Source organism: Balaenoptera acutorostrata, chromosome 20 (genome assembly GCF_949987535.1).
Source record: "Balaenoptera acutorostrata chromosome 20, mBalAcu1.1, whole genome shotgun sequence".
Taxonomy (NCBI): domain Eukaryota; kingdom Metazoa; phylum Chordata; class Mammalia; order Artiodactyla; family Balaenopteridae; genus Balaenoptera; species Balaenoptera acutorostrata.
This window is the reverse complement of record NC_080083.1, coordinates 57,200,126-57,221,423: the sequence shown is the minus strand read 5'-3', so window position 1 is coordinate 57,221,423 and position 21,298 is coordinate 57,200,126. Positions and strand designations below refer to the sequence as shown.

Below are 21,298 nucleotides of genomic sequence, written 5' to 3'. Positions count from 1 at the left end.
GGGTAATAACCACAGAGTCCGGAAGTCTGGAAAAAGGGTCTGCAGGCAGGACTTTGGCCATTGTGTTCTCCGACGCCGGACGTTACACAGGTTTGACCCCGATAAGATGCTGTCCAGGTCGGGCCAGGGAGAATTTTAAACCTTGGAGATCTTGTTGCTTAATCGTCCTCCCCTTTACATAGGTAAGGGAACCGAGAGGAGCGTCTTGCCCTCTGTACCAAGGGCAGAGCCAGATCTCCCACCCTTATCCAGCGGGCTGGAATAGGGTGAGGCGAATGAGGCAATGGCCTGGAGTGCAAAATTTAATAGAGCGCCAAAAACCTCAGTAATCAAAGTAATTATCTTGTAATGCAATGTCTCAGAAGATCAAAATTAAGGCAAAAAAATCCACAATGAACAAGATGTATTTTTTTAAATTTAATTTTATTTATTTTTTATACAGCAGGTTCTTATTAGTTATCTATTTTATACATATCAGTGTATATATGTCAATCCCAATCTCCCAGTTCATCCCACCACCACCACCATCCCCCCCACCGACTTCCCCCACCTTGGTGTCCATACGTTTGTTCTCCACATCTGTGTCTCTATTTCTGCCTTGCAAACTGGTTCATCTGTACCATTTTTCTAGATCCCACATACATGCGTTAATATACAATATTTGTTTTTCTCTTTCTGACTTACTTCACTCTGTATGACGGTGTCTAGGTCCATCCATGACTCTACAGATGACCCAATTTCGTTCCTTTTTATGGCTGAGTAATATTCCTTTGTATATATGTATCATGTCTTCTTTATTAATTCGTCTGTCAATGGGCATTTAGGTTGCTTCCGTGACCTGGCTATTGTAAATAGTGCTGCAGTGAACGTTAGGGTGCATGTGTCTTTTTGAATTATGGTTTTCTCTGGATATATGCCCAGTAGTGGGATTGCTGGATCATATGGTAATACAAGATGTATTTTTAAATGACGGGTCCGTAGTCACATCTGACCCAGTGATCCTAATGCTGCCTCCCCCACCCTTACCCCAAGGACCTTCTTGTGAAGCACATCCTTGAAGAAGCCTTTCCTGACCCATCCTCTCCCAAGCTGGGTTAGGGCCCTTTTTGTCCCTGCAACCAGCCCATCATTACCTATTACACTGCTTTATCATTCTTTTTTTTTAATAAATTTTTAAATTTTTATTTATTTATTTATTTATTTTTGGCTGGTTGGGTCTTCGTTGCTGTACGCGGGCTTTCTCTAGTTGTGGTGAGCGGGGGCTACTATTCGTTGCGGTGCACGGGCTTCCCATTGCAGTGGCTTCTCTTGTTGCGGCGCACGGGCTCTAGGCACGCGGGCTTCAGTAGTTGTGGCTCGCGGGCTCTAGAGCTCAGACTCAGTAGTTGTGGCGCACAGGCTTAGTTGCTCCGCGGCATGTGGGATCTTCCTGGACCAGGGCTCGAACCCGTGTCCCCTTCATTGGCAGGCAAATTCTTAACCACTGCGCCACCAGGGAAGTCCCTATCATTCTTAAATTATTTTTTTTAATTGAAGTTGTCGATGAAAGAAAAATGCACAATGTGCACATCGTGAGTTCAGTTTTATTCCAGGACCTTACTGAGGACTGTAGCCCAGGAGACAGCCTCTCAGATTACTCTGAGAAACTGCTCCAAAGAGGTAAGGGAGGAGCCAGGATATATATGAACTTTTTTTGCTGGGAAAAACATGTAGTCAAGCAAAAAAAGATTATTGCTAATCACAAAGAACAGACATCTCGAGTTAATGCTTTTAGTGCTTTTGCGTGTAAGATGCAAGAATATGGGGTCACTGAAATTTTTCCTTAGATATATAAATTAACTACCTAGGGGCCAGTATATCCAAAGCACAGAATGCTTCCTGTTTTTCCCCATCCTGAATTCCCCTTAGGGATCATTGTCAGTGGGTGACTGCAGTAGCTAATGGCTTGATTCTTGCAGAACTGGAATGGCAGGCAACATTTTTTTCTTTACAAAGTACAATGAACAGAAAAGTGCACAAACCATAAGTGTACTATTTGATGAGTCACCACGAAATATAACCGTGTAACCACCACTCAGATCAAGTAGAACATGGCCAGCACCCCCAGGATCGCCTTGTGCCCCTTCTAGTCACTTCCACTCCCTCGTATTCAGAGGTAAATACTGCTCTGATTTCTAACAAGTCATTGTGCTTTGTGCTCATCCCACTAGACCAGGAGTAGGCAAACTACTGTTTGCAGCCCAAATCCTGCCCACCACCTGTTTTTGTATAACCCACAAGTTCATGGCTGTTACATTCTTAAATAGTTTTTCTAAAACTGTAGAGAAGAATATTCTGCGACATGTGAAAACTACATAAAGTTAAAAAAAATTCTTTTAGGGACCTCCCTGGTGGTCCAGTGGTTAGGACTCGGCGCTTTCACTGCCGGGGCCCGGGTTCGATCCTTGGTTGGGGAACTAAGATCCTGCAAGCCGCGCGGCATGGCCAAAAAATAATAATTTTTTTTTTTTTTTAGAACACAGCGATGCTCATTTCTTTACATATTGTCTCTGGCCGTTTTTGCACTTTGATGGCACAGTTGAGTAGTTGTGACAGAGACCGTATCATCCACAAAGCCCAAAATATTTACCATCTTGCCTTTTACTGAAAAAGTTTGTCAATTCCTGCACTAGACGGTAAGCTCCAGGAGATTGGGGCCCAATCGCATTCACTCTTTTACCCCCAGAGCTTTGCACAGTGCCTGGCACATAATGGATGTTCATAAAGAGTTTGTCTTAATGATCCATTTATTAAGATGGGAGGAAGAGAAGGAGATTCAGGATCTGACACCCCAGAAAGCCCTAAAGGGCTCCCCACGCAGAGGTAGTATGTCTGGTGGTTGAGAGCAGGAATTCTGGAGTTGGACGCACCAGCTTTGAATCTTTCTTCCTCCACTTGCTAGCTATATGACATTGATAAGTTTAATCTCTTTAAGGCTTATCTTCACAATATGTAACGTGACGGGAAAATAGTACCAATTTCTTGTAAAGATTAAAGTTAGATAGCATAGGTAAAAATGTGCTGTAAGTTCTGAATTGATGTTAGCTATCATCATCATCATTGTAAACATTATCACCTCCGATACACCTCTGTTCATTAGACCTTAGGTCTCTGCAGAGCCCTAGAAGGGCTTCATTCACTCCTGTCATCTCCCCTCATTTCTCAAGCCCCACGCAATCCCAGCCACAATCCCAGCGTAACAGAAAATCAAGGTTCAAAGTGATGGAGTGTTCTTGGGTGCTTATTGTACAGCCAAGTCTGGTACCAGGGCCTCCAGGTACAGCCCATTCCCCACTCAGGCCCAGATCAATAACAATGAGTCACTGATTGTATTAGGATGGTTTTATTTTTATTTTTTAAATAAATTTATTTATTTATTCATTTATTTAGTTTTTCGCTGCATTGGGTCTTTGCTGCTGCACACAGGTTTTCTCTAGTTGCTGAGAGCTGGGGCTACTCTTTGTTGCGGTGCATGGGCTTCTCATTGCAGTGGCTTCTCTTGTTGTGGAGCACGGGCTCTAGGCGCACGGGCTTCAGTAGTTGTGGCTCGCGGGCTCTAGAGCACAGGCTCAGTAGTTGTGGCACACGGGCTTAGTTGCTCCGTGGCATGTGGGATCTTCCCAGACCAGGGCTTGAACCCGTGTCCCCTGCGTTGGCAGGTGGATTCTTAACCACTGCACCACCAGGGAAGCCCTAGGATGGTTTTAATCATTAGCCAGGACTGTGCAATGGGGCCTTTTCTGATGTTGCATTTTTCATGTGGAGAATAAGCAGTTTGATTAATCGCATTCCCAGTCCTTAAGGCCATGTCTGAGTCGCTAATGCATTTCAAAAGAGCAGCTATATGTTATAGTATATATATATATATATATATATATATATATATATATATATATATATATATATATATATATATATATATATATATATATATATAAGTTAGGCGGGGGAGGCTGCCAAGCCTGCCTCGTTCCAAGAGGGCTGCTTGGATCCAAACCTCTGCTCTATCAGTCAGCCTCCCAGCAGGAAACAGATGGCGTGCTCAGAGGGGCTGACTGAAGAGAGTTTAATGAAGGAACTCTGTGCAGAGGTGTAGCAGGATGCAGGTTGTGGTGTAGCCCCTCCAGGGCTAGCAATAGCTGGAAGCCACTACCACCCCAGGCCCGGAAGGAGCAAAAGGAGGGACTGTTTCAGAAGTAGTGAGAGCTGTAGCTGTAGGAGAGGGCGCCGGACAGGGGGTGTGGGCTTCGGGACAGGAGCGCAGGGTGGAGAAGGTAATGGCTCTGGACAGGCCAGTGGCAGCTCCCCAGCAGAGCCACCTAAGGCCACAACAGAGATGGGCTCCCTAACAGGACCCGGCTTAGAGAATGCCTTCACCTGCCCTCTGACCCCTCAGCCCATCCCATTTGCAGGCATTTAGCCTCCCCATCTTCAGGGTCACCACCCCCTTCACCTCGTCCAAGGACTTCACTGAAAAACAAGGCAATTGTGTGTTCAGAATAGACTTGCATGTCCTCGACCAGAGATGATTTTTGCCCCCCAGGGGACATTTGGCAGTGTCTGCAGACATTTTTGATGGTCACAACTTGGGTTCCTGGAACCTAGTGGATAGAAGCTGGGGATGCTGCTTCAGGACAGGCCCCCAGCGACAAAGCACTACCTGGCCAAAATGTCACGGTGCTGCGGTGAGAAACTGTGCTTAAACTAACTGCTCTGGCCTCCTCTCACAGGCTGGGCCTCCCTCTCTGTTCCTCCATCAGCCTCCAGCCCGGCCCTTCCTCCCACCCTCTAATCCAGCCTCCGGCCAGGGCAGCTCCCAGCCCTGTCTCAAGGCTGCCCGCTTTGGGCTGAATCTCAGTGGTGTCCCCAGTACCTGGACCTCTTCCTGCGGCTGGCACCGCTAGTTCTCTTATATTCCCACCTCGCTCCCAGGCTGCAGACCATCCTTTCACAGCCAAGCCTAGCCCTGGACTCCCAGCTCCTGTATCCGCACCCCACACACACACACTCCTTCCCCTCCTCCCTCTCCGCTCTAAGGCCATCTGACCTCCAGACCCTGTTCCCGTAACCCCTCTCCAGCCTCAGCGACCCTCCCAGTAATTTTCTCTCTCTTCCAATTGAGAATTCTTCCACCCCTTGTAAACATCATGGAACAAAGCAGATTTCTAGAGCCAGCCAAGGTCACGCTCAAAGCTATTTATACCCTTTCTCCCCTTATTTCGCCTGGAGTGCCCTGCCCACAAAACACACACTTTGATCTCACAGATGCTGTGGGTCTTGGGAGCTGCTGAGCCAGTGTCTTGCACAGGCTTCCGGGCTGAAAGATTAGGAAGGTCTGCCAAAGGTAACCGCTCCCTGTGGTCCCTGGGGAGAGGACTCCTTAGGGGCCAGAACCTCAAGGGCACAGGAAGAAGCAGTGGCCAACCAAGTGTGGGGCTCCCTGGCACCAGGGAGCGGACCCTTCCCTCTCGGTGTCGCCTCCTAGCCTGCCCCCTACATAGGGCCCCTCCTTACCCCGGTCCTATAGCCCTACCAAGGCTCAGAGCGAGCAGGGGAGGAATCCAGCTGTTTAGTCCTGAGATGAAGTTGGCTGAGGTCCAGATTGACCAGAATGCCCAGCCACCTTTATTCCTTTCCTCCAGATATTCCTCAAAACCCGGGAAAGCAAGCAGGGCAGGTGACCCCCAGGGCCCCCAGCATGAGCTCCCCGCCTCACTGCCCACCCCGCGCCTCCACACTCCAGGCAACCGAGCCACACCCACTGGGCAAGGGCCTGCGCCCTCCCAGCCCCAGGGATGGCCGGCAGAGGCAGGAGAGGCGGGGGTGGGCCCAGAAGGGAGAGCGGGGTGACTGTGCCGGCCGCCCCTCACTGCAGCCCCACCAGCTCTGTGATGGGAGGGGTCTGCACCATGAGCTCCTCGTAGTGGTGGAGAAACAGCCGGAAGCGAGCCAGGTAGGAGTCCTCGTTGTACGGCAGCTGCTTGTCACGGAGGAACTGGGACACCACGGGCTTCACCTGCCAGAAGGTGGGCGGGAGGAGGGGCCGCTGAGCCAGGACTGTAGGCAGGCCCATCCCCACTGGGACCCTTCCTCTGCCCAGGCCCCCCGCTCCTGTCTGCTCTGTCCCGTCATGCTCCGGAGGAGCTGAGGGGCTTGGAGAGTTCCCGCCTCCCATTTCCAGCAGGCAAGGGAAAGGGAGGGCTTCTCCCCAGCACCCTTCTCTGGAGCTCCCGAATCTGTGACCGTCCTCCTTTGCACAGGGGGATAAACCACAGCTCCTTTTCACCAAGCACCTACGGTGGGCCCAACATTTCAGATCCATTTCTTCATCTCATCCTCAAAGCCTGTCAACATAAGCACTACTTAGTCCCATTTTACAGATGAGGAAGCTGAGGCTCAGAGACATTCAGTTAACTTGCCCAGAGCCACACGGCTAGTAAGAAAACCAGGTGTCTCTGATCAGAAACCCACACTGCTGCCTGTACCCTGGACTGACCTTCCTGGGAACCTCTGACCAGGCCAGTTGGTTAGAGAACCCCGAAGGTGACTCCCCCTCCACCCTGAGACAGTTTCTTCATCCAAGCCCCCCCAGCCCGACCCCCATCTACCTTCAGGCACATGTTGTCGGAGAGCCTGGGGAAGAGGTGGTGCTCCACGTGGCAGCTGATGAGGGAGTGGCCGAACGCCCAGTCCAGCACGGGCAGCCGGGGCAGGTTAAGCACCCCCAGGCTCATCATGTGAATCCGTTGGGGCTTCTTGTCCCGGGAGAACATGGGCAGCCCGATGTGCTGTGACAGACACAAGGGTCACGCCCTGGGGCTGGGCCGGGCAGCCCTGTGCCTCCCCACCCCGCCTCAGGCATCCTCAGCCAGCACCCGGGGACCCGTGGGTTCTTCTGCCTTCCTCACCTCCCACTCCAGCAGGACCCAGCAGAGGCGTGAGGAAGCTGAGGTTCTCCACCCAGCTCCGATGCGACCCTGTCTGTGCCCCTCGCTGAGTCTCGCCCGTCTCTGGGTCCCTCTCCCTATCTGTGCAGTGAAGGGCTTGGCCTGGGTGCCTCTCTGATCTCGTGGTCCTCTAAGCCCACGACTGCCCACCGCTGTCCCTCATGTCCCTGTGCGTGCATCCCAAAGAGACCCTTCTCTGCTTTTTTTCACCAGTCAAAATCCTGCTCGTGGTTCAAGATCAAGTTTGCGCATCCTTGTGTATTTTTTCATTCAACAAGGATGTATAGGGCTTCCCTGGGGGCGCAGTGGTTAAGAATCCGCCTGCCAATGCAGGGGACATGGGTTCGAGCCCTGGTCTGGGAAGATCCCACATGCCGCGGAGCAACTAAGCCCATGCGCCACAATTACTGAGCCCGCGTGCCTAGAGCCCGTGCTCCGTAACAAGAGAAGCCACCACAATGAGAAGCCCGCGCACCACAACAAAGAGTAGCCCCCGCTGACCGCAACTAGAGAAAGCCCATGCGCAACAACGAGGACCCAATGCAGCCAAAAATAAATAAATAAATAAATGTATTATTAAAAAAAAAAAAAACAAAGATGTATTAAAGCCTGCTCTGCCAGGCACTGTCCTCGGTCTAGAGGATGCAGAAGTTGAACGGGAGCTTCTGCTCTAGCAGGACAAGCAGATGGGACACAACTATGGGATTATGTCACGGGATTCACTCATTAATGGCAGTGTGGTAAGTGCTGGGATGGTCATATGCAGGATGCTCTAACCCGGGGTCTTCACTGGTCCCGGGAGCAGGGAGGTGACCATCCCTGGAAATGGCCCAGAACTGAGTGCTGAGCTGCTGGCCTCCCATGAAGACCTTCGTCTCCAGCTCCTCCATCTGCCTGCCTCGACACGTGTGTGCCGGGACCTCTGCAATGGCCCTTGGGCTTATCACAGTAAGAGCCCTAGAGGTAGGCGCTGGGGTCCTATTCACTTGTGTCCCCACAGAGCTTAATCAAGTAACCTACACATAGAAGCTTCTTAATAAATCTCTGATCTGTGTGTGAATGGCAGCCAGTGTTGAAGAGAAGCTCCTTACCTGGGACCAAAACTCTGTGATGACCCACAGAGAGAAAGGAAGAGAGAGGGTGGGCGGGGGAGGTGGAGGGATGCTTCCTCAGGTGGCCTCTCTCTCCCCCCAGAACCTAGAGCCCAGCCTGCGCCAGGCACCCTGGAGAGCGATCCCTGTAGCTCCCCAGCACTCAGGGTGGGGGAGGCCTCACCTGGAAGATGTTGACGTGAAGGTAAGGGTGGGCCAGCAGGGATCTGGTGATAAGCATGCAGGCCAGGGCTGAGCTGGGGCTCTGGAAGCCAGACACATTCAGGAGCAGCCAGTAGTGAGAATAAAGGCCCAGGGAAATCAGGCCAAGCGTCCGCAGGGCTGTCCTGAGCTCCACCTCTCTCAGCCGTTCTGCCAGAAGGGGCGAGAAATGGAGGGGTCGGCAAGGTTCCGATCCAACATGAGTTGGCTCCCTGGTGGCTCAATAGTGCAAACTAGGGTGACCGAGGCGTTCAGTTCATCCATACGGAGCCCTGAAAAGTAGGTTCGCCCATTTTCTTTTCTTTTTTTTTTTTTTGGCCGCGCGGCTTGCAGGATCTTAGTTCCCTGACCAGGGATCAAACTCAGGCCCCAGCAGTGAAAGCACCGAGTCCTAACCACTGGGCCTTCAGGGAATTCCCTTTTTTTTGGTTCACCCATTTAATGGATGAGAAAACAGAGCATTAAGCAACGTGACCAAGGTCAGTCTGATAGTAAGTGGTGGCCTGGGACTTGAGCCCAGGTCTGGCTGTCCCCTAGCCCCTGCTCTTTCCACCGTATGATATTGCTCCTATGATACTAAAAATTATAACATGCAATAGAGTGTGAGGCATTTAGAACGCATTTTTACATCTGTGACCTCATTATGCTTTCACACCATCCTTTTTTTTTTTTTTTTTAGAAAAAAAGTATTTAATAAACAATAACAAGTGAATGTTTATAACATGATCAGTGATTATTAAATAGACAACAAGATGATGGTAAATGAGGTTTGTATATCAAATATAAAGAGTAAAGGTTATTCATTTATTTATTTAGGCATTTGATGCCTTCCCATGCAACTTTCTAGTCTTCTCAGGTAGCCACAGAGTGTTTTTAATTTTTATTTTATTTTACTATGGTAAGAACACTTAACATGAGATTTATCCACATAGGTTTTAAAGTGTGCGATACAGTACTGTTGTCTATGGGCACAGTGTTACATAGCAAACCTCTGGAATTTATTCATTTTGCATAACTGAAACTTCATGCTCATAGAACAGGGACTTTCCATTTTCCCCTCCCCTCAGCCCCTGGTACCACCATTCTATTCTTTGCTTCAATGAGTTTGACTACTTTAGATACCTCATATAATAAGTGGAATTGTTTCACACCATCTTTGACGAGCAGGTAAGAACCTGAGGTTCAGAGAGGTTAAGTTACCTGCCTGTGGTCACCAGCCAGTAAGTGGCAGAGCCAGACTTGGCCCCAGGACCAAGGTTCTTTCCACCCTGCCTGGCTGTCTCAGAAAGTTTCTGTCTGGTCTTAACTCAGGGCTTCTCACTTCCTCCATGAAGCCAGGAGAGGAAGGAAGGAAAGGGGCAACGAGATCTTTGCAGGGCCCAGGCCTGGCATACTCACCGACAGCCACCAGCGGGGTTATGATGGGGATCAAGAGAGGAGCGAGGAACATGTAGACGTAGCGGTTGAGGCAGGGCAGCCTCCACGTGCTCGAGTCCCCCAGGCCCAGCACGTTGGTGTAGCCATGGTGCATCTTGACGTGTCCGTACTTGGCGTGCTCTGCAGTGAAGGACGTGCATACCTAGAGGAGGGAGCCAGAAAGGGCGCTGGGGTCCGTATCAGGCACAGGCGAGCAAAGCAGGCTCTTCGGAGCCTTGAAAACACCCTCCCTCCCCAGACCACGCATTTCCAGGGCCTTCCTGCCTTCCACCCACAGCTCATCAGCCTTGACCATCAACTCTCAGGGATCCACGACCACAGAGTGGCAGCCAGTCAAAGCAACTGTGTCCACTTGGCGTGCAAAGCAGTTGGCGTGCACAGCCCCCCGTGATTGCAGCCTGCAAGCCTGAGGATTGGACACACTGCAGGTAAAGCTCCTGGCATGTGTTGCCAATTATTTTGTGAGTGTTTATCTTTGAAACATCTGTACCTTCATAACACTGCTTTGCATTCTGGGCCCACAGCAGTGGGGGGAGGGGTGCAGGAGTGGTCTGGGGGCGAAGAAAGGCCATCTTCTGAACTGTCCATGAGGGTGCCCCGGTGGGGGCCAAGAGTCCACTTCTTCCTAGGGGGTGACTTCTCTGGCGTGACCCCCTGTGGGATTCTCTGAAGCTGGCAGTGAGCAGCAGCAGCAGCTCTGACTCCAAGAGCAGTCATTCTGAATGTAAAAGAGGCGCTAAGGTGTTTCTTATGCAAATATATGCAAATGAACATGCAGCCATCAGCCTCTTCCAATATTTTATCCAAGCCAGAGGATGTTGCTAATTTTATTGAAGATGCTGCCTGCCTGTTTCCAGGAGGACGTGAAGGGTTTCCCAATGCCAGTCACTGTGAGCCCCATACAGACAGCAGAACACACTCAGCTGAGTGTTCAGCGTTCTGCACATTACACATGTAACTCATTAATCTTAAGCCTGGCGGGGTGGGGGAGGGTTATTATTATTATTATTATTATCAGTGCTCTTATTATTCACAGCTGACAGAAGCAGAAACTGAGATAGAGGCCACATGCCCACCCCAGCTTACTCAGCTAAGTAGGTGGCAGAAGTGGGATTTGAACCCTGGTTCCATCCAAGATAAGGCATAAAACCCCTGGGATGAGTCACTTACTGCAACAGAGCATGAACCCAGGCTTGGAGTCCGGGCAGCAGAGACAAAACCACGAGAAAACAGATAAGGAACGACACTGTCTTCCCACTGTCTGCAGAGACTCTCTCCCTTGGAACGAAATGAAGCCAAAAAGTAGGATATGATGTCACAACGGCCATTTCACAACAGACAGGGGAAGATAGTCAAACCAACACTGTATGGGCCCCCCTCAAGGCAGAGGATGTGAAGGTAAATGCTGATTCAGCGACAGTGTGCCTGTGGAGTTCACAAAAACAGGAGAGGTGCTTTGCTCTCAGATGATGTAACCCACAGAGGGGTGGGTTTGCTCTCTGGTTTCGTAACCTTGCAAAGGGACAGAACCTGGGGGAGGCTGCAGAAGGTGGGCAGGTAACCTGTCAATTAAAGTGATGTCTTTTCCAGGCCTGCTGGTCTGGAAGGACCTGCTGCTCAAGAGGGCCAGGCAGTTGGTTTAACAAAGGGGCCTCCGCCGGGGTCTGCCAGGACCTCCTCAGAGGCCAGGCTGCCTCTGTCCAAGGCCTGCAAGTGTGTTTTGAATCTCACGGTTCTGTAACCAGAAGAAGCGACTTTTTTTTTTTTTAATAAATTTATTTATTTATTTATCTTTGGCTGTGTTGGGTCTTCGTTGCTGCATGCAGGCTTTCTCTAGTTGCGGCGAGCAGGGGCTACTCTTCCTTGCAGTGCGCGGGCTTCTCATTGTAGTGGCTTCTCTTGTTGCACAGCATGGGCTCTAGGCACGCGGGCTTCAGTAGTTGTGGCTCGTGGGCTCTAGAGCGCAGGCTCAGTAGTTGTGGCACACGGGCTTAATTGCTCCGCGGCATGTGGGATCTTCCCGGGCCAGGGCTCGAACCTGTGTCTCCTGCATTGGCAGGCGGATTCTTAACCACTGTGCCACCAGGGAAGCCCAAAGCGACTGTTTTTAACTGCTCCTTCCTCGTACTTCTGCTCTGAGGGCCAATCCTGTCTGCATTGCTTCTTTCTTCAAGAAACATCAGCTGAATGCAGCGATCTGCTCTTCCTTCTGGCCCAAGCTCCACATCTCCTCGCTGACCACACTTTGAGTAGCAAGGCCAGAAACAACCTGGGGCCTGAACCCTACTAAGCCTGGTAAGAACTTGACCCTCAGGGGCCTGGTAGGGCCAGGTGCTCAGCCACGTGCCCAGACGCGGGAATGGGGGGCGGGGGCGGGGATGAGCCACCTGTGTGGTCCGAGGTAACACATGATTTGTGACTCAGCACAGGCTTCCAGAGTCTGTGCGCTTTGCCTTTTTATATAACTAAGAAGAGATTTGAGGCTGTTTCTATAAGACTGGAATTCTCCCTCCCATCTAGATGTTCTTTCCAGAACAAGAAGGAACGCGGTGGGTTTGGGAGAAGGAGAGATTGGACGTGGACTGCGGTGTGTCTCACTTGCACCCATCAGGGGGCGGGAGGACGCAGCCACGTGCTACAGACGATCCTGCCGTACAGGATTACTTACAGGTCTCACCCAAGAGGCTCTCCCATCCAGACCCAGAGAAAGTTCCAGAAGCTTCTTGACATCGCTACCCTCTGTACCCTCAGGAAGACTAAAGAGCCTAGACCCCTTAGCCGCACTCAGGCTCTGCAAGTGGCCAGAGTGTGTGCGGGGCGGATGTCAGTATAATTCCTCTGGACATCCCCTCTCAGCTAAAATCAGAGGCCCCAGACCTCTCATTCATTCATTTAGTTGTTTTTTCACTTAGGCATGCTCAGACCCCTGCCAGCAGCCAAAGGTGGTTACCTAATATTCTCCTCTTTTATTTTTTAAACAAACAATACTTTGCAGGATTAAAAACCATCATTATAAGATTATGACACAAAGTTGGGTTTCATTATAAGATTATGACACAAAGTTGGGTTTCGAATTGGTCACTTTACTGGATTGGAAGGGGAGGGGCAGGACGAGGCAGGTGATGGGCCGGAGGCTGTAGGTGTGGCCACTGAGAGAGGTGAGGAGTGGAAGAGCAGGGATGGAGGGTGGGATCTGGGGGAAGGGTGAGGAGTGGGGGGAGGAGGAGGCATCAAGACAAGGGCCAAGTATCCAGCTCAAGGCCTGGGGCATGGTGGGGCCGCTCCAGAGATGGGGCAGGAGAAGAGGGCCACAGGCATGGACCAGGTGAGAAGGAGGGGCTGGGGGTCGTCGCAGCGACAGCATCCCTCAGGCAGGAGGGACTCCGGGCTGGAGTCTGCCCAGCTTCCATTCCTCCCTCCAGACCCTCTCTCACTGACCCCCGGGCTGAGCAACCCCTTCACACTGGCTTCAGAGTTTGTGGGGGGCTTCACAGCCCTCAGCAATTGGTTTGTCAAATAAAGTATAGGGCACTCACATAAATCAGAATCTCAGATAAACAACCAATCATTTTTTATAGACATATATCCCAAACACTGTCTGCATTTCTTGTTTATCTGAAGACCAAAGTTCACTGGGCATCCTGGATTTTTTTTTTTTTTTGGCTGTGTTGGGTCTTCATTGCTGTGCACGGGCTTTCTGTAGTTGTGGCGAACGGGGGCTACTCTTTGTTGAGGTGCACGGGCTTCTCATTGTGGCGGCTTCTCTTTGTTGCATAGCATGGGCTCTAGGTGCGCAGGCTTCAGTAGTTGTGGCACGCGGGCTCAGTAGTTGTGGCTCACGGGCTCAGTGGTTGTGTCTTGCGGGCTCTAGAGTGCAGGCTCAGTAGTTGTGGCACACGGGCTTAGTTGCTCCGCGGCACGTGGGATCTTCCCAGACCAGGGATCGATCCCGTGTCCCCTGCATTGGCAGGCGGATTCTTAACCACTGCGCCACCAGGGAAGTCCCGCATCCTGGATTTTTATTTGCTACATCTGGCAGCCCTACTCAGTGAGAACACAAGTCCCTGAGCGCGAGTCCTCGGGTACCACGCGGGCTCTCCCGCTAACAGTGATGCGTTAGCACCTTTGGATAACAGAGGGGCCGCGGTGAGGGCGGAAGCCAGAGGAGCCTGGAGTGCCTCGTCCTGCTGGGAGCGGCCTGGATGTGGTCGGGCCGATCCTATCAAGCGGCTCTCATGAAATTCTTTCCCTTTTCAGGCCTCATCCCTAGAAACTCCCAGCTCCTCTGCTTGGCCCATGGGCCTCCTTGTCCCCTTTTCTCCAGAGTCCCCATGAGATTCTAGTGACTCCAGGTTTCTGTGGGTCCCTCATGCACTATGCTCTTCCCAGATCCGTGCCTTTATCTGTACCTCTGCTCAGCCTGCAGCCACCTTCCCGCTTCTGGGCCTGGAAGCAGGAGCCCTGTCCTGTCAGTGTCTCCTCTGGACACTCTCACCAGGGGTTCTCTGCACTATTGACATTTGGGACCAACACTGTCTCAGCCCCCAAAAGCTCCACAGCAAACCCAGCCTCCCTCCAATCTCCCCTCCCAACTGGGCAGCCACTGAGCCCCTGGGAGCAGCCCCACCCTTTTCCCTCCAAGCCCCTCCCCCTAGGGACACTCCTCAGACTAAGTGCTGCCACCCACAGACGACCACCTGATCCTGCTCCCGGGTCCTCGGCCTCTGGGGGCCAGTGGGCAAGCCCACCCAGAGGCAGGCTTTTAGAGACCCTCAGGAGTTGGAATCACCACGAGAACCCTTAAAAGTACATTTTGGGGCTTCCCTGGTGGCGCAGTGGTTGAGAATCTGCCTGCTAATGCAGGAGACACGGGTTCGAGCCCTGGTCTGGGAAGATCCCACATGCCACGGAGCGGCTGGGCCCGTGAGCCACAGCTGCTGAGCCTGCGCGTCTGGAGCCTGTGCCCCGCAACGGGAGGGGCCGCGATGGTGAAAGGCCCGCGCACCGCGATGAAGAGCGGTCCCCGCACCGCGATGAAGAGTGGCCCCCACTTGCCGCAACTAGAGAAAGCCCTCGCACGAACCGAAGACCCAGCACAGCCAAAAATAAATAAATAAATAAATAAAATAAAATTTAAAAAAAAAAAAAAAAAAAAGTACATTTTGCAAATCTGCACATGTGATAAAATGGCACAAACACACACACACACACACACACACACCAAGGTCAAAGTCCTGGGTTTGCTGTTGAATGACATTTACATAAATGTAACTAGTGGGGGAAACTGGTGAAGGATCCACTGGACCTCTGTCCTCTCTGATCTATTTTTGCAATGTCCTATGAATCTATAATTTTTTCAAAAATAAAAAGGTTTTGTTTTTTTTTTAAGTATATTTTGTACTGCAGATCTGAGTTTGCCTGCTAAACCTTTTAATTAAAAAACTTAAAAATCACAGCGGTGCAAACTCAGATTACCACCCCTCGAGGGCGGGAGGGGCCGAACAGAAAGAAGATCAGAGGCGGCCCAGAGGATAACGGCCACCCTGAACTCGTGGCAAGAGAGCATTCAAGCATCATGACCAGGCTGAGGGTTCTCGGCTCTGTTTCCACCACCACCACACGGGACTGGAACGAAGGTGACGGCATTTCCCTGGGTGACACCCCTCCCCCTGGGCAGAGCTGGCCTGTGCTCTCTGTGGACCATCTGTGACTCCACCCCCGTAGCACAAAGCCGACTTCAGAAGGAGGGTTTGAAGTTGAGACACAGTGGAACCTAGTAACTGGTACAGCCTGTTCGCTCCTACTCAGGGGAACATCTTGATAGTGAGTGACTTGCAAGGGAGTCCCTAAAGCCCTCTTGACTGCAGGAGTTAATCTTTCCCAACTAAAAATAGAGTTGTCATATGATCCTGCAATCCCATTCCTGGGCATGTGTCTGGAGAAAACTGTAATTCGAAAAGATACATGCACTCCAATGTTCATTGCAGCACTATTTACAATAGTCAAAACAGGGTAACAACCTAAATGCCCAGTGACACGTGAATGGATAAAGAAGATGTGGTATATATATACTATGAAATACTACTCAACCATAAAAAAGAATGAAATAATGCCATTTGCAGCCACATGGATGGACCTAGAGATTATCATACTAAGTGAAGTAAGTCAGAACAAGAAAGACAGATACCATACGATATCACTTATATGTGGAATCTAAAATGTGACACAAATGAACTTATCTACGAAACAGAAACAGACTCACAGGCGTAGAGAACAGACGTGTGGTTGCCAAGGGGGAGGGGGGAATGAGGGAAGGATAGATTGGGAGTTAGTTAGGGATTAACAGATGCAAACTATTATACATAGCATGGATAAACAACAAGGTCCTACTGTATAGCACTGGGAACTACATTCAATATCCTGTGACAAACCATAATGGAAAAGAATATGAAAAAGAATGTGTGTGTGTATACATATATATATATATATATATATGGAAAACTGAATCACTTTGCTGTATAGTAGAAATTAACACAACATTGTAAATCAACTATACTTCAATAAGATAAATTTTAAAAAAACCTTTCCCAAGCTTCAGTACTTAAACCATGGGGGCCTGCCCGCCCCAGCCTGCCCCCCATATTCCTGTGGCCTTTGACTGGCAGTCCCCAAGAATATAACTAGTAGTCCCTATGACATAGCCCAGGCCAGGGTAATCAGTGGGCAAGGTAGAGGGTCAGAAGTACACTGGTAGGGGAAATGGAACATTCTGGGGTAGCCTGGAAATGGGTCTTCAGAGGGAAGTCCATCCTGGTGTGGGTGAACTCCCTGGCGTATGATTTTGGATACTTCTGCAGAGAAACAACAGCCACGTGGAGGTCAGCCACCCCCTCCATCCCGCCCGCTCCTCCCCTCAGATCTGATGCGTCAGAGTGACCTGTCTCACCCCCAGCTCTTGACAGCAGACCTTCAGACAAACCAGGCAAAAGCTGGGTGCCCCAGGAAAGCCAGTGACATTCAGATGACACCTGAGGCTGCAACTAGCGGACTAGATTCTTCTATAGTGACGCTGCCTCCTGAGGGTCACGGTTTGGGAAGAGCACAGGCAGCCAACAAGAGGAGGATTACAGAGAGACAACAGGACGTGGCACACGGGGAGAGCCAGGGATCCACGAGTGTCCCAGGTCGTCCACTGAGATCCTGCACGTCGAGAGCTGGTCCTTTGCGTGATGCAAAGGACAGGTGGTGGTCCAGGGCCTCAGCAAACAGCCCCGTCAACACACACACACACACACACACCTCCACTGAGCTTTGCATAAGTTGGTCAACCTTTCAGTTAAAAATAAACCGCTAACAAACAAAACAAATAACAGCAAAAATCACTAATCCTGGGACTAGCCTGGTGGTCCGGTGGGTAAGACTCCACGCTCCCAATGCAGGGGGCCTGGCTTCGATCCCTGGTTGGGGAACTAGATCCTGCATGCCGCAACTAAGAGTCCGCATGCTTCAACTAAGATCCCGAGTGCCACAACTAAGACCCCGCGCAGCCAAAATAAATAAATAAAATTTTTTAAAAAAATTACTAACCCTTTCCTTGCAGTTGACTGTGTTCCCTCCAGAGGAAAAAAAAAAAGAAACTTGTTACTTCGAAGCAAACATTGAAGAGTCAGGCCCAAACCCTAAATGAAGATCTAGGATGTCTCGTTTAATCCTCATGCTGGCTTCACACAGGAGGTAACGTTATTATTCTCATTTATTAGGTGAGGAAACTAACACTTAGATGCTGGTCCAAAGGCAGCCATTGTGTCCAAAGTGTCCCTGACACTGTCCCCTGCCTGGCAGACAAGACCAAGGACTCCACTCGCCCCACCCATGCCATGGGCTGAGGAGGTAGAGCCACCCCTCCTCACTGGGAGCTGGATCTTCCCCAGAGGGTGCCCAGAGCCATGCCTTGATGGGGGCATGGAAAAGTGGAGGCCTCCCACTCAGGTTGGCCTTCTGAGAAATCTGTGATCTGCCCGCAGCTGATTGCAGCATAGCAGCCTCTGTCACAACACGGGGGTGGCAGCCAAGCCCCCCCCCCACTGTGGGGGGGCTCACCCACCTCTAGGCTGTGACCCTCCAGCAGGTGGCTCTTCCCTGGACCTTGTCCCCCCATCACCTGCAGGGTCATCGTCAACAAATTTTGAGTTCAGCCCTGTGCCAGGAGCTAAAGGGACAAAGAGGCAAAGACGAGGCCACTGCCCTGGGTCCCAGGGGACAAGAGGAGGTGCAACCACCAGGCTGCCTGGGTCCTTCAGGGTGGGCCACGCGCTCTGTTCGCCTGGAGCCCTCCAGCTGGGGAACCTGGGAAGACTCCTCCTTCTCAGCTGCCCCCAGGCCCCTGGGACTCAGTACGGCTTTGTCAAATCCACAGAGAGCTAACCCTCCCTCTCGTGTCCCATGTGACTGCCTAACATGCCCGGTTCCTCCCCTGCCTGTGATGACAAACTTAGGGGGCATCTGACCCTGGCTCCAGGGTTGGGCCTGCACCTTAGAGTCTGGTTGGGACCAGTGCCCAGGGGTCCCCGGGAAGGAGAGTGTCTTGAAATGGACCCTGAGGACCTATTGGTTCCCCCATGTCCTTGGCACTTTAGAAATGTGTGCAAGGGACTTCCCTGGTGGTTCAGTGGCTAAGACTCCACGCTCCCAATGCAGGGGGCCTGGGTTCGATCCCTGGTCAGGGAACTAGATCCCACACGCCGCAAGTAACCGTGCAGCCAAGTAAATAAATAAATACTAAAAAAAAAAAAAGAGAAGAAAAGAAAAAGAAATGTGTGCAGGTGGGAGAGATGGGTTTGGGGAAAATGAGGGCAATGGAGAGTTCTGGGCAGGAAATGCTTCCTCTCACCCAACCGATGCAGTATAATTTTATAAAACATCGTGTGTGTGTGTGTGTATGTACAGTTACGTAGAGTTTTATAAAGTTATATAACTTTATTAAAAGTTAATAACTGAGGGACTTCCCTGGCAGTCCAGTGGTTAAGACTCCGCACTTCCACTGCAGGGGGCACAGGTTCCATCCCTAGTCAGGGAACTAAGATCCCGCATACCACGAGGCACAGCCAATAAATAAATAAAAGCTCTTTTAAAAAGTTAATAATTGAGTTAATTGGTCATGGTAACCAGTTCCTGGCAAAAAAGGGCTGTTTTTGGTACCAGCTTTCATATTAGTTCATAAGGGACCTGGGTGGCCACGGGAGAGGCCGCCTGGAAAGGAGGGAAGGGGCTCTCAGAAGAACTGGGAGACCTGAGACCAGTCCAGAGAGAAGGGCAACGTGGCCAGAAACCTTTGCCTTCCTGACCGTGCCCATAGGCTGAGGCAGCATAGGGAGGGGGTGGAAGCGGGGGGGCCAAGGGTCAGGAGAGAGGAGAGAGGAGGCGCCTTCCTGGTACAGCCCTGGGGAAGCAGGGGGCTTCTAGGATGGCTTGGCCATTGCCAGGTGTCGGGAGATGGCAGAGCTGGGGTGCTGTGACACCAGTCCCCTGCTTGCCTGCCCTTTGGTCCGTGGTTCACATCCTAAACCCTGATTGCAAAACCAGGAGGCCCAGAAGGTGTAGCCAGGACCTGCCAACCACAGGTGTCCTGGTGGGAGGAGGAAGCTCTACCACCCTTGGCCCAGGGCTGCAGAGAGGCGAGCCGGTGCCCCCAGGAGAAACGGGTGCTCAGACCACACCGGCTGCCACAGTTAAATACTCATCATTCCTCATGCAGCCCTCTACCCTCTCAAGGGCTTGGGGACGTGCACACACACAGACACACACCCACCGTAGTGAAGGCTGCACACTTGGGCCCACAGACCACAGCTGCAGCTGCTGGCCCTCGAGGGCACACACAGCTGCACACACCTGGATTCTCACACACAGTACCAGCAGCTGCTCCCACCCAGTCCCAGGCTCACCTCCACAAAGAAAAGCACCCAGATCTTGCTCCAGCGTTTGGACTCGGTGAGGGCACCATGAGTGGCAAGGTGGCTGCCCTTGACAGTGAGCGTGTAGTGGCACACACCCAGGATGGCGATGCCCAGGGCAAAGACCAGGAGATTCTCAGAGCGCAGGCACAGGAACCCTGCATGGAGAAGGGAGAGTTGGTGTAGGGGGAGCGGTAAGGGCAGGGCCTTTCTCTGGTTCTTGGAGATCTGGGCCCAAACAACCCAGCCCGCACCCCTGGGAGCCCAGGCCAAAGCAGGCCCAGTCCTGAGAACCGCCACAGACAGCGGTGAGGCAGGTCCCATGATGGCCTGAGGGGCACGGGTTGGCTCTCTCTACCGGATTTGGGACAAAACAGCCCCACTGACTCACCAAGGAGACGCTGGGAGTCTTGATTCTGCACCCCAGCCAGAGGAGCGATGGTGTGGAGGGCATGGTGGGGGGTCCAGGCCAGGAGAAGTCCAGGGAACGCTCCCATCCTCCCTCTCGCTCCCCTCACCCCATCCCTGGTGTCCCCTTGGAGCATCCTCTCCTTCCCAGGCCACCTTATCCCTCCCTGCCTCTCCTTGACTCGGCTCAACTTTCTCCTCCACTGCCCTTTGTGCCATCAGGGCTCCTCTGGGGACACAGGCAGGACACCCCAACTAGACTTTCGGGGTTGACCCTCTGTCCTGGGGTCCCGGGCACGCGCCGTCTACCCCACCCCGCCGCCCCCCAGCCCTCTCCGTCTCCCTCCCCCGCCTCCCACCACCCCCATCCCAGCCGGGCCCCTGATCGCCCTGGCCCCGTGTCCCTCACCGGGTGGCAAGGCGAGGAGGCTGAGCGCGAGGATGGCGCAGTCCACGCCGTGGCGCTCCCACCACGAGCTCACCCTCACCATGTCCTGGACCCGCACCTCCAGCTCGCCCAGCAGCGCCTCAGCCCCGCCGCTCGCACGGAGCGCGCCCCGCGCCAGCTCCATGGGCTCCGCGCGCCGGGCTCGGCGCCCGCGGAGGACTCGGAGGACCCGGAGCGTCTGCGGCGCCGGGCGGGCTAGACGCAGAGCGCGAGCTGGGGCGGGCCGGGGCGGAGTCACGCGCGCGGCTGGGATCACCCGCCCCCCGGTGTCTGGGCGCGTGCCGGGCGCCCGGGCTCCTCCTGCCGCGCGCGGCGGCGACCCGGCCCGGGGCCACCCTCCTGGCGGGCAGGACCAGAATCGCCGCAGGAGGAGCGCGCAGATGCGCGGGGGTGGGGAGGCCAGCAGGAGCCAGAAGCAGCTCGCGGTCCAGCGGCCCCGGCGGGGGCGGGGCGGGGACACAGAGACCCCAGGGGAGACCCCCGAGGGCCTTCCCTGATTGCCTGATCTCAAATAACTCCCTCGCATTCTCCCGGACCCCGCACCCCGCTCGGGTTTGTGGTACCATTTGTATCCCATAGCTTAAGTATTTTTCTCAGTAGCACTTAGCGGCCTCTCCCACACAAGACACGGACATTTGTTCCCTGTCTCCACCGACAGACTGGACGCTGGTGCCGACAGGCCTCACTTTGCCGATTTTGCTTAAGCTGTATCTTCAGTACCTTAAACAGTGCACGAAAATATTTTTGAATTCATGG

The 21,298-nt window shown here is 52.4% G+C and overlaps 1 protein-coding gene and 1 long non-coding RNA gene across 2 annotated transcripts; one reads left to right on the top strand and one right to left on the bottom strand.

The window, feature by feature from the left end:
• Positions 1-5,607: 5,607 nt before the first annotated feature.
• Positions 5,608-21,068, bottom strand: FADS6 (fatty acid desaturase 6). The gene is made up of 6 exons (XM_057535199.1): positions 20,504-21,068; positions 19,678-19,844; positions 9,698-9,878; positions 8,262-8,449; positions 6,648-6,827; positions 5,608-6,055 (listed from the first exon to the last, which is right to left on the bottom strand). Exons 1-6 carry the CDS (start codon positions 21,066-21,068, stop codon positions 5,906-5,908), a joined length of 1,431 nt encoding a protein of 476 aa, XP_057391182.1. The 3' UTR covers positions 5,608-5,905.
• Positions 10,755-14,498, top strand: LOC103001314 (uncharacterized). Its single transcript, XR_009006391.1, has 3 exons — positions 10,755-11,134; positions 11,911-12,031; positions 12,257-14,498. It is a non-coding gene; the product is annotated as an uncharacterized LOC103001314 (long non-coding RNA).
• Positions 21,069-21,298: the final 230 nt, after the last annotated feature.

Excerpts from the sequence above, each read along its gene's own strand:
- FADS6 (XM_057535199.1), bottom strand. The coding sequence starts at position 21,068 with ATGCGAGGGAGTTATTTGAGATCAGGCAATCAGGGAAGGCCCTCGGGG. Across the intron at positions 19,845-20,503 it reads CCTCCTCGCCTTGCCACCCG|GGTTCCTGTGCCTGCGCTCT; the intron begins GTGAGGGACACG and ends TTCTCCATGCAG. Across the intron at positions 9,879-19,677 it reads GGGTGCTTTTCTTTGTGGAG|GTATGCACGTCCTTCACTGC; the intron begins GTGAGCCTGGGA and ends TCCCTCCTCTAG.